At 39.0% G+C, this 12,708-nt stretch overlaps 1 protein-coding gene across 5 annotated transcripts in view; it reads right to left on the reverse strand.

Moving 5' to 3' along the window:
• DYNC1I1 (dynein cytoplasmic 1 intermediate chain 1) overlaps nucleotides 1-12,708 on the reverse strand; it is a 576,993-nt gene that overhangs the window by 49,204 nt on the left and 515,081 nt on the right. For all 5 annotated transcript variants that reach the window (XM_075587298.1, XM_075587296.1, XM_075587299.1 and 2 more), the window contains 2 exons: nucleotides 11,894-12,034; nucleotides 6,240-6,365 (listed from right to left, as the gene is read on the reverse strand). In XM_075587298.1, coding sequence (XP_075443413.1) covers nucleotides 6,240-6,365; nucleotides 11,894-12,034 — 267 coding nt within the window. The remainder of the gene's footprint in view (nucleotides 1-6,239; nucleotides 6,366-11,893; nucleotides 12,035-12,708) is intronic.

Here is a 12,708-nt window from a genome sequence, read left to right on the forward strand (position 1 = left end):
TATTGTGTATTTTGGACATTCATGCTTTTGTATTAGGGTGACCTTTGACTGCTATAGTAGCTTATCATGCCCATATTGTATGGGTTATGATATACTACTATGCCAATCAATGGGTACAGGGTGGGTATAGTAGGTCCGGGGTGGTGGTTAGGCCTTCCGGGTGGGTAGTGGGGGAGGGTGGGTTAACCCCTTAATTACTATAGCGGTTATTAACCACCATTAAATTGTAATTTTGAATGTATTCTTGCTGGCATCAGAGGACATGGCCCTGCAGTATGCTGACGAGGACGCCCTTCATGATGGCAGGGATAAGTAGAACAGTTTTATTTACTTTATTTATGCTGCCTGGCTAATGTTTTGTTTAATAATGTGCAAATGATCTATTATCCATATATGGATAGCCAGGGGTGACCCACAGTGACCACCCGAGGACCCTTGGATGCCCACAGGGGAACACCCGGGGACCCTCGCCGGCCTGTGGTATTAATCCAATTTATAAAAAAATAAATTATGGTTTATGTGGGGGCACAGGGGGTGGATTGGTTGTGTAGTGGTGTTTATAACATATTGTAATGGTTATTGGTGGCTTAAGAGGTGGGTAGTAGGGCTGTTGTGTGTATTTTTGTTTATTGTGGGTAGTGGGGGTGGGTGAAGGGGGTAGTAGCAACAAGGATGGATGTTTAGGCCTACCGGGTGGGCAGCGGGAGGGGTTACCCCTTCATTACCTTAGCGGTATTAACGGCTAAGGTAATGAAGGGGTTAAGTCAACCAGCCAACCCCCCGCAAGGCCTAAACACCCACCAAGGGCCAAATACCACCTTCAACCACCCCCGCTACCCACAATAAGCATGGCACTGGTGGTTAACTCCTTCATTGCCTTAGGCCTGTGACATAGTGCAGTAGGCCGTGCTGAGCCGTGCTGAGCCGCGCTGAGCAGATGCACTTACCCCCTGCATCTGTCATCAGCGCAGCTTTAGCAGTCGCTTCCGCATGCGTGCGGAGGCTCAGATATCACGTGACCGCTCACATCCAATGGGAGCGAGGGACTAGCCCGTCTCCCACCACGCCTCCGTTCCGCCTCCGCCACGCCTTCGCCCCACCTCCGCCCCGCCCCCAAAGCGCGCTCACTGTCTCGCCTGCCAGGAAAGCTCCAGTTTGAGCAGGCGAGGCAGAGCAGGAGTGCGGATCAGCGCGGCCCGGGGCACCATGCCCGAGGCCTTAGCGGTTAGCTGCTAAGGTAATAAAGTTGCCTGTAAATGCATTTTTCATGCATCTGATTCATTCCGGGGGTCTCCTGTGGTGATATTAATGGGTATCAGCTCTGGAGTATCCCGGCATCAAACCGATGCAGGAAAAATTCATTATTTTTTCTAGGTGCCGTCTCGCCGCTTATCGGCAGCTTCTCACCACCTTCTTGCCAACTTTTTCTGGCAGGACGATTTGGAGAGGAAATCTCAATTCTAGAGTGGCGATCAGCCACGATAAGCTGATCAGGGCTACTAGAATTGAGCGAGTGTGAGAAACTGGCGATAAGTGGCTTATCGCCGCACGTTTGGCGATTTGTTTTTTCCCTCGGCTAAAAAAAACCAGCGATTTTTGCTCGTATCGCTGCCTTATCGGGGTTTACTGAATCGCTGTAGGCTTTTTTGGCGATAAGCTGCAGATAAGTGGCTTATCGCAGTTTATAGCATGAGGCCCTAAAGGTACTTGCCGAGCAGCAGTACGTCTCCTCAGAGCAGGTGCAAAACGCATCAGGGATACCGCCTTCAACAGACAAGCACCACAAACGACAGAGTGCTGCGAAACGCGTGTGTGCTTCTATGCATCACGTTTTCTTTCTTTTTGTCTGCTTGAAAAAATCTGCCAGGTCTCAGACTGTGTGAACCTCCTTGTTTAGAAATCTCCACAAATGTAAGAAAATGAGGCAGCAAGTTTGTTAAATATGACGCAGTTTGGAGCAAGTTTTCCATGTGCTAATACATACTGTAGGCTCCATAGACTGTCCTAAAGTGTTACTTGTGGGAATGTACTATGGGAGTTATCTGTTAAAGTCTTGTTGCTGCAAAATGTTGCCCGACAGTGGTAGAAAAGGTATAGATGCAATAAAGAATAGCATAGACCAGGGGTGGTTAATTCCAGTCCTCAAGGGCTACCAACAGGTCAGGTTTTCAGGATATCCCCTCTTCAGCACAGGTGGCTGTATATGTCAGTCATTGACTGAGCCACCTGTGCTGAAGCATGGATATCATGAGAACCTGACCTGTTATTGGCCCTTAAGGACTGAGTCGGCCACCCTTTGCCTATACTATAGAAGAGAACAGTGCTAGAGGACAGTGTTAATGCGACGTAGAAGGAAAAGGAAAGCGAGGAATGTGTTTACGTATTTCAATGGATGCAAATAAGAAATAAGAGAGTCTCATATTCTGACACATTCCAAAACTGCTAAATTCTGGAGATGCTAGACCCATGAAAAAAGATACAAAATGTAGCAAATTTAGAAAAAAAAATGCCAAGAACTTCTAGATTACTCAGTGATGCAAATTCCGCACTGAAACTGGATACAGTTGCAGATTTGAGGGTTTTTGTTTCGCAAAATGTGCAGCTTTCTCCATAACTTTCCCAGAGTTTCTCAGTTTTCACAAATGCTGTTACAGTTTGCCAGTGTTAAAAAAAAAAAATGTCTTTGACGCTATATGAATATCTTGAAAATATGCACGTTCTCCACTATACAAATTCCTTAAGCTAGCATAAAGAAATGTAAGAGATATGTGTATATATACACCGAGTGGCTTACTTCAGCAGATTATTTCATCCTTCTAACATGCTATATTTGTATTAAGTAATTCAACTGAGGAGCAAGAAGAAAACATGTAATAAGCAACAGATCGTGTTTGGGTTCCCTCCCAGAAACGAGCAACTCAGATCAGTGAGGTCATCTGCGGCTGGACTGAATTTTTTGTAAGACTCGTACATGTTTCATAAAACAGCTAAACACATTTTCAGCTTTCCAAAATAATGGACAAAGAGCGAAGGAATAATTTAAGGATTCTCCGTGATTATAACTTCTAGAGGGCTCGCAGTAACCGCCAGGAGATGTCTTTATGTTATTCATCCTAAGGGGAGAACGTATATTCAGCAAATGCAAACAAGAGCACAGGGGGGATGATTAACCCTTGCAGTGTTAGAAGTGCCTGTATAGCATTGTTGTGCAATGCATTGCAGGGGTTTCAGCACTGCACGGGTTAACCATTCAGTGTACGTAGAGAGCAGATGTAATATCAGTGAGATGAAAGATGTGCATTTTTTTTTTTTTACTATAGATTGCTTGGATAAACAGTTAATTATCAGACCATCCTTTACAAATGCTGCTATTATATTTTTGGCAGTGAATAAATACTCTTGTTAACAAAACATGATTATTAAAGTGCATGCATCACCTCATGAGCTGCAAGGAAATTAATGTGTTACAGTACCAGGGAACATCTTTTTTTGTCCACTGAGACTAATAATGCTTGTCGTTATCTTCAGTCAAAAAGAAAATGAAAGTTACAGTATGGGAAATCTTATAATTGCATATATCAGTATGAATTCTATTATAGATCATAGACTGTTCAGCTACGGCTAATGTTGTGTTGGTGGTCATAGCAGCAACAGTCAGTTACTGACCAATAATGGGTGTATCTGACTCCAATTAATGGGTCTCTAACTCCAAGTTATGATTCTTTGACTTCCATAATGCAACTCTTTCTGCTTGCACTAACTTCCCAAGAAATGTGTAATTTTGCGCTCTGATCATACACGAAGATATACTTGTAAAGCTGGACAAGTTGTCATTTGTTATGTAATGTCAAAGCAGACAGGGCTGTGTTACTGAAGTCGCTGAACCATAACCCAACACAACCACCCATAATGTTTTGATCCTGTGACTGTGATCAAAATATTCCCTTGTCTCCATCATTGCTAGAGCAAAGCATTGCAAGTCGCTCTGGTAGCAAAAGATCTAATTCAGATATTTTTAAATATATATAGATCTTTTTTTAAGGGGTTGATTGCAACCTTTCCCTTGATCTGCTTGGTCCTGCATCCTTCAATCCAAGTAGTCTTTGCAAATGAGCTTTCAATAACCTTTTAAAATAACCCTTCCTTACTTATAGTGAGAGATTTGTTAGTGAAGGGTCCGTATGTACTTTATTTAACTTTTTTTTGTTTTCTTGCATTTTTTTTAAACGTATCCTTACAATAAAACTGAAAATACATGGTCTCGAAAACTAATGCAGTCAATATACATGTTGGTACGTTGATGAAACCATACTAAATTGAGCACTAATGAATGCCAGTTAATGCGTGAAAACAAATTGCGTCAATAGGAAACAAATAGGAAACAAATTAAAATAACTGTTTCTCACAGCATGCAGCATCATTAGGACTGACAACTCTCCCTAGGTGCTAGGTACAGCACTGGAGATGTTTGCACCTTGGAGGGATGCAAGACGATTTGTTTGTGTCAGTATGGCCATGACACAAAGGCTTATTTCTCGAAGAGTATGGCTACTACATGCAGTAGAAACGGAAAGTTGCATAAAGACGCCTCTCTTAGAGTATGGCTCAGTGTTTTCGTTGTGAAAATACCATAACTAACATCAATATATATTTGCTGAACGAGGAGGATGTTATGTGAAATGAGATGGTCCATGAATCCTCTTCCCCCATCCCTTTGGAGAAGGTAGAAGTTACTTTATTCAACTTTCTTTTTGCACTTCTATTAGACTTTCTCTGATGTACAGAAGGTAAAAACATAAAAATATGAGAACTGTAATAAATGTCACTATTACTCTGTGTGTCGCATCTATCTATCAATTGTTCCATGTAAACAGTCCCTAAATTGCTTACTGAGACAGGAGGGCAAAAGAGGAGCAAAGTACAGAAAATTCTTAGCACAAGTAAACAGCAAAAACACCATTGTTGAAGCTTGATAAATAAACACCTCTTTTAATAAAAAATTATATCCTATAGCTGCATACAGGACACAATTTCACTAAATAAACAAAAAAAACTCAAAGAACAAAAAACGTTTACATGATTAGCTATTTTACTAGAAGTTATGAGTCAACCAAAAAATATAACAATATATAAATACTCACAAATATAAATATTTAAAAAAATGTATGTTATGGATCCCCCTTAATCTATAAAAAGTTAGGGAATTCAGAGTCAGAGGTCTGAAAGACATAACATTTATCAGAAGCACCTTGCCAAAGCGTAAATTGCTGCTTCCTCATAAGCATAATGGAAAGGCATTCTACAATACTTGGATTAATCATGCCTTTGAATTATGATCAGTAAAGTTGCTTTTGAAGTGGTTGGCACTTTTGCCATTTCATAAATGGTCAGATGTGTTAGCTGTGTCAAGTACTAAAATCTGAGGTAGCAGGCTGTATGGTTAACTGAAAACACATCTGTGCAGAAAATCTCAATTAATACATATATATATATATATATAAAATATATACAGGCATGTGTGCATGAGTGTGTGTGTGTGTATGTGTGTATATGTGTATATATATATATATATTATATTCCATTTATCTTTAGCTTTTAAGATTAACAAATGGTGGAACGTAGTGGTTTGTCTAAAGTCACAGGGACAAGTGAATATGGAACTATTATTAGATATTAATTTGATATAATCTATTTGTAAGTCAGCACGGCCGATAAGGGGAAATTTATTAGGAAGAAAATAAACTCGGAATAAAGAAAGTAATGCCTTATTTCATCGCTTGTGGAAAACATATGCCCATTTATTCATTTGAATGCATATAAGGCTTGCACTTTTTAGCATTGTTTTGTATGGCCTTGAAAGTTCCCATACAAAAACAACTACTTTATAGTTTAATAAAATATACCTCAAGAAGCCAATTTTGTTCAAGACTACTATCGCTCCAACAAAATAAAGAAGATGTGTAAATCTAAGCCTTGTAATACTGCATGAAAACACATGGCATAAATAATAAGGTTTCTTATTCTTCAATAGAAAACCACAATGAAAAACTGTATTGTAAAAAACATATTGCTATTAAGAATAAAGCAACAAAAAAACAGCTTCCAAAAATAAATTTTTTGATTGATTTATCTGGGCCCAGTTATACACGAAATAGCTTTCTACAGCAGAAGTGAAAAGAATTCGAAATCATGAAATAAATACTTCTCTGCAGAGCCAGGCAAAATATGTTTACTAGTACCTCTCCAACATCATAGATCCAAACGCGACCGTCTGAATCACCGACTGCCACCTCTCTACCACTTTGAGCCCAGTGGACACGATTCAAGGCAGATGCTCCTTCAATTGTCGTACTTGCAGTCGGAACCTACCGCATGAAAAACAAAAAAAGAAACTAATACAGATGTTACTATTAAGGTAGTTCTGTTGAAATTAACACATTTTCGGAGATACTGCATATCCACTTAGATAAGATTGCCATCCCCTACAGATAGCTTCTAGTATCATAGATGGCTTTTGAGATGGGAACACAAGGATTTATTGTTCTCTGGTCACATTCCCCATTGAGTTGAGTAGAAAGACGTTTTTATTTGAAATAAAAAAAATATATTTTCCGCTGTAAAAGGGCAATGCATGGCATGAACATTTTTTCCATGTTGTACACTTGAAAGTATGCAACAGTAACCACAACAGCCCCGTTCCCACTGAATTCTCCTATATGGGTTTAGAGATAACATTCTTCCACTATTCAGGCCCTTTATAGTCTGCAATGCATTGTAAAGGAAGGTATTACAACCCTCTCAAGTAGTAAATTGGAAAAATGCCTTGTAGTTTACGTCCTGGCCTCTGAAATGCGGACACTAATCTGAGACCCAGAATCTCTGTATGGCTTTGGTGTTCTATACTAAATAAAACCCATGTTGGCAGGGCCGGTTTTACAATTTTGCCGCCCATAGGCACTTACTTTTTTGCCGCCCTTGTGGGCGGTATCTCCACCTCAACGTCATGATGTCACGGCACCATGCAGTGTCACATTGTCATGGCAACGCGGCACAATGTGACGTCAAATTGTCATGACAGCGCGACACAATTTGATGTAGCGGTGCCATGATAACGGGACGCTGTCGATTGAGATACCGCCAACAAGCACAAATTGTAAGGTCTTTCCAGCACAGACGGAATTAAAAAAAACTGCAAATTTGTTGCTCCCGAGGCCTATTGGGTAATTCAGCCCTGTGAAATGATGTTAAAACATTAATTTTAAATAAGTTTATCTTAATGTTTATTGGGTGCTTTGTTATTATTGTCCGCCCTTTATTACATCAGGAGACTTTAAGGGAAAAGATATTTTACCCACAAACGAAAATAAGACACATCAGTGAAAAACTAGCATGACTAACTATAGCATTAACACTATGTAAATGTAACTGTATTTGTAACCATGTATTATTTGTCTTAACTCTGTGCCCAGGACATACTTGAAAACGAGAGGTAACTCTCAATGTATTACATCCTGGTAAAATATTTTATAAATAAATAAATAAATTCCGCCAAGATCTGAAAATATTTTCACCCACATCATACATATAGTTAATGAAATCAGTGCACTATTTTTATAATAGACAATTACACTGCAAGCTTCTTCCCCTATTCTTCTGTAAACAAAAAAAAAATGTTTTCTATATATTAAGATGCCAAATAATGTTGCTAGACTGGCTTAGCCAACTCATGCGGCAAATACAATTTGCAACAATGCAATCCGCCAAGGAAAGTAAGGTGGAAGAAGCTCTCCAAAACTAAACTGAACCCCTCTCCTCCTCCCCCCCCCCCCTCCCCACAAAACTTGGCCTTTGTGTGTGACTAAATAAAATAAAATAATGTGTGACTAAATAAAATGAGAGACCATGCCAAGGGTAGTTAGAGACAGGATCGGTAGTGCAGATTTTGCTACAGATGCCAGCTGTGTGGTACAAAACCACTCAAGACAGAAAAAAAAATGTGCTGCTAAATACAGTGCTTTTTGTCTGGAGCATTAATATCTGGAAGCTTACAGCTTCCTTTTGTCGTAGTTTCTTCAGCATAGCCTGTGAAACTGAACCTCTGTTCCTTGGGACAATAGACTCAGCGTGCTCAGCCATCACGCCATCAATTCTACAGGCTACTGCACTACAAGTACTCTGCACTTCACCATGTGAGTTAAACTACTGTACTGACACAGCCCTTTAGCAATTGTTTGATGTAGGAATTGGCTGGGATGAGACTACTATTTTATTTAATACAAATACTATTGTATTGTACTGTATCCAGCTGCTTGCAGAGCGCCCACATTTCTCCGTGCAGGGCTGTCCTAATATGTTATTTAATGTTGAATATGATTAATGTAAATACAGTATGTAAATGTAATTTACTAAGCAATTCATTGGGTCGGTCAGTCAGGACAACAGAAGCAAAAACTAAATAGCAAATATCTTTCCAGTTAAATAATTTTTTCAACTGCTTCCAATCAGTAATATATATATTTTTTAGAATAAAACCAAATAAAAATATTGTTTGAGTAAGAGATGTGTATATATAATTTATTTATATATATATATATATATATATATATATATATATATATATATATATATATATATATATATATATATATATATATACACAAAAATGTAAATGCATGTCAGTTTGAAGTTTTATATTTATTTATAGAAGCTGCTATGGGCACAGGGTGTGTTACTCCTACACGTTCTCACTGTGAGAAATATCTCTGTAAAGTTACAAATGCTAGTGATGCCACATTGTTATTATTGAAATATATATGCATGTTTGTGCTGTGGTCACATGATCCATGTACAACCTGCAAATTAATCCCCTTTTCAGAAAATATATGATTTCAATAGGTAAGTGTGGTCTATGTTATTGCAGGGGCTCTCAATTATCTGGTGTATGTCCTGGCCTACATAGATTATTATTAGAACGTTGTTTGTACTTTATTTTCTTCGTATTGTAATTTTGTAAAGCACTGTTGGGTATAACTTGGGCGCTATATAAATACAATTATAATTACATACTAATCTTTACAAAAGATTTCTAATTCATACTAAACTTGTTATTTATTAAAAGCAGAAGAAATATTTCTCCTTAGCAACAGCATAAAAAAAATCCCAATATTTAAATGATGTTGATTTACTTGTATAATGCTGCATAATGAAGGTTTTATAAATGCCAGGCAAAGGTATTTTTTTAAATGAAAACTTGTACATTCTTATCAAAACATCCTTTTATTCCGGTTCCAAATTTAAAAATACATATTGCTTTATTATTTTTGTACGATTTGTATTAAATTATAGGAAACATTTATATTTTAAAATGTGCAGGTATGGGATAGATCATGGGAGGTGAAAGTAGCATTTGTTTACCTTTGTTTTTATTAGACATTTTCAGCGATGGAAGCCAAATGGCAAACAAAAATAAAGTTCTGACTACGCTTACTGAGAGCACACTAACTATTACTCATATAAACATCAATCTTTTTTTATCATTATTATTTAAATACTATTAAAAAGAATGTTGTCCAAAGATACTTGCAAATAATTATTTTAGTTGGGGGGCAGAAGGTTTTTGAGTACATTTTGTTTACGAAGATTACCAACAAAGTCCAAGTAAAATACAAGATCAACTTTGTGTGAGCAAAAAAAATTCTTCAACTTTGAAAGCTGCCTGTGTTCATGCAGTTATTGATGATTAGTAATGTAATTGGATGTGTATTAAATAATGAACGTGTTAGTTAGTGACTGGTTCTCTCTCCATACCCGTGAAACTGCACATATACCACACCTGTAATCCTGCAGAAAAAGGAATACACAGGGAATAACAAACGCGGTTGGTTTTGAATGGGGTTTTTTTTTGTAGCTGAAGAGCTACTTTATGTTTAATGATAATACCTGAGGGATATACTCAGCCATTTCCCCCCAAAAATATTTTTGAAGTCATGCGCCCTTCTGTATCCTCTTGCTGTAGGCTTCCTAATTAAAAAGGCTGAACTATTTCCTGCTCCAAACACTTCAAAAGCTACTATGTTGCTGTCTCACTTGAGATACAATTATAGTGTTTCACCTGTACTTGAAATAATATGGAGTGAAAGCCACAACACGCAAACTTTACCTTAAAAAAAATATATTTTTTCTATGCTTTTTGAAAACGATATTTTGAAACTCAAATCACGATCTACATAACTGATTAAATAATGTAGCAGAAAAACAAACTAAAGGTTATTCTTGTTCACTTAAAAAATATATATATATATATCGCTACAATAACGACTAAGTAAATAATAATACAAAGTGTGTGTACTGTGGTTCTTTGACTTGCAAATTGGTTAACAAATTCACTTTTTGATGGCAAGTTTTTTTAAATGACCTCTCTCAGGCGTAAAAGCGCTGTTGAAATGACTGCACTCATAAAATAATAGGCGTTAACACCATCACTCCCACGTGTAGAATCCAAGTAGCTCTCAAACGTTGAAATGGCTAATAAAGGGAACTGGTGGTGTAATATAATACACACACACACACACACACACACACACACACACACACACACACACACACACACACACACACACACAAACATACATACATACATACATACATATTTATTTTTTCTGCACAATTTTGACAAAAAAAATAATGTGTGAATTGACCATTCAGTGCTTTAAAGCAATGAAAACATCCAAGTAACCCCTGCAGTTCATGAATGACGTACACAATGTTGGGGTCGCTTATAGAGCTAAGTGATCATTCTTTATGATCAAGGTGGAAACGTGGAATGGCTAATGTGTGCACTTATTGTCGTTCCTGATAAGCAGGTAGAGGTTCCTGCAGTGCTAGCTTTGTGTATTCTTTCTGAATAGGGGGAAATGCAGTGGGATTCATGGTGAGTACAAGCTGCTGTAAACAAAGAAGCCCCAATGCACGTCCAATCTGATTCATTTCTATATGTTTTTTCTTCTTGTAAGTACGGGTCATTTAGTTCAATCTTTTGGCTAAAACATGTTAAGCCTGCAATCATGTCACGGTAGAGACCCTTTCAGCAGGTTCCTACACTACCAATAAAAGTAAAAGCTGCAGACCACAGCTGGCTGAGCAGGTCAATGGTAATTAGGTGGTCAGCTCAGCACCCTTGGCCCATCTACTCTGCTGCAGGTGGGGAATGGATAAAGGAGACCATGTCATTGAGTGGGGAGGATAAGGCCTCAGGATGAGTATTCAGGGGCTCGCTCACTGAAAATTCTCATTTTTAACATCATTTATTTAATTTTGATTCAATATAACTGAATACAAAATGAAGTCAATATTAATAATGAAAATACTAAAAAAAAAACTGTCACCCTCATAAGAGAAAAAGGCAATGCATTGTTTCATTGAGGAAAAAGCAAATCAAATGATATGGGACAGAGAAAAAAAATCATCATACATTAATCCCTTCGAGGCAAAAAGGGGGCGGTCAGCAGAGCAAGGATTCATGGACCATGCATGACAGGCGAAATCACACCCAAATAACAACATTGGCATCACTCCCACAACTCACTGCCCTGTTTCTGGCTGCCTCCGCTCCTCCCCGGCACCCAAGGGGTTACCACAAGTAAAGTCTATTCAGAGCTGACATAAGACATACTCCTAATAATGCATCAATGTGCAGGACGTTATAATAGGGCCAATGTACTATTCAATTTCAAGCGTGTGTATTTAATTTCCCCGCGAGCAGGAACACTCACAGAGTAGTATCGTGTACTATGGCAAGGGAGGAGGGGGCGGCAGCATTGCAACTTCATGGGCTCCGTCCCCCCCCCCCCTGCACGGCCCGCGGCGGCACTCACAGGGTTAACGCCCAGCTCACCTCTGTGTCATTATTCAGGTTCCAGAGATCCAAGCGCCCCATCCCATCCACACAGGCACAGAGTGCGGGATGCACTGGTGACCACATGACGTCGGAGACATAGTCTGCATTGTCTTCAAAGGAGTAGAGCGGCTTGTTGTGCTGTAAAGCAGAGAGAGCATGAAGACTTTGTGGCGCTAGTGCTGCCTCGGGCTGTCTGGCGGGTCTAATTAAAAAAACTTTGCACATTTACCAAAAAGGGGAAAAAAAAAAAAAAGTGTCATAAAAGCGCAGAGATGAAAGTCCTGCAAAAGGTGCACTTTGGTTGAAATGTCAGAACAACTGTCCACCGGCGTAAATAATAATAATACATATAATAGGGAGAGGGAGAGGATAGGGATGTGGATGGATGGGAGGGAGGGCAGTACCAAAGCGCTCCTCATTGATATCTCAGGCAGGTAGACAGGGCAGGATGCCTATTAGATGGGAATTCTTGCAGGGGCAGAATGCAAGTTCCTAGCACGAATGAATCAAGTTGCAGCTGTTAAGGAGCCTGATGATTCACATGCGGAGAAGGAGTTATTTTAATACACGGGCTGTGGCTGCTAAAGACAGTGAGTGCCATCTAGTGACCGTCCCACGTATGCATGTATTATTAGCACACACTCAACCGCAGCTTCCTGTTGAGCTGCAGGACAGCTGGGCCCTGCTGAAAAGCAATGCCAGTATTCACCCTGTCATCGTGAGATTATAGTCTATTTATTCCCGGTTCTCTGAATCTCCCTTTTCCATAGAAATGATAGGTTTGTGAACCAGTGTGCACTGGGATTAGTGTT

Source organism: Ascaphus truei, chromosome 2 (genome assembly GCF_040206685.1).
Source record: "Ascaphus truei isolate aAscTru1 chromosome 2, aAscTru1.hap1, whole genome shotgun sequence".
NCBI classification, from domain to species: domain Eukaryota; kingdom Metazoa; phylum Chordata; class Amphibia; order Anura; family Ascaphidae; genus Ascaphus; species Ascaphus truei.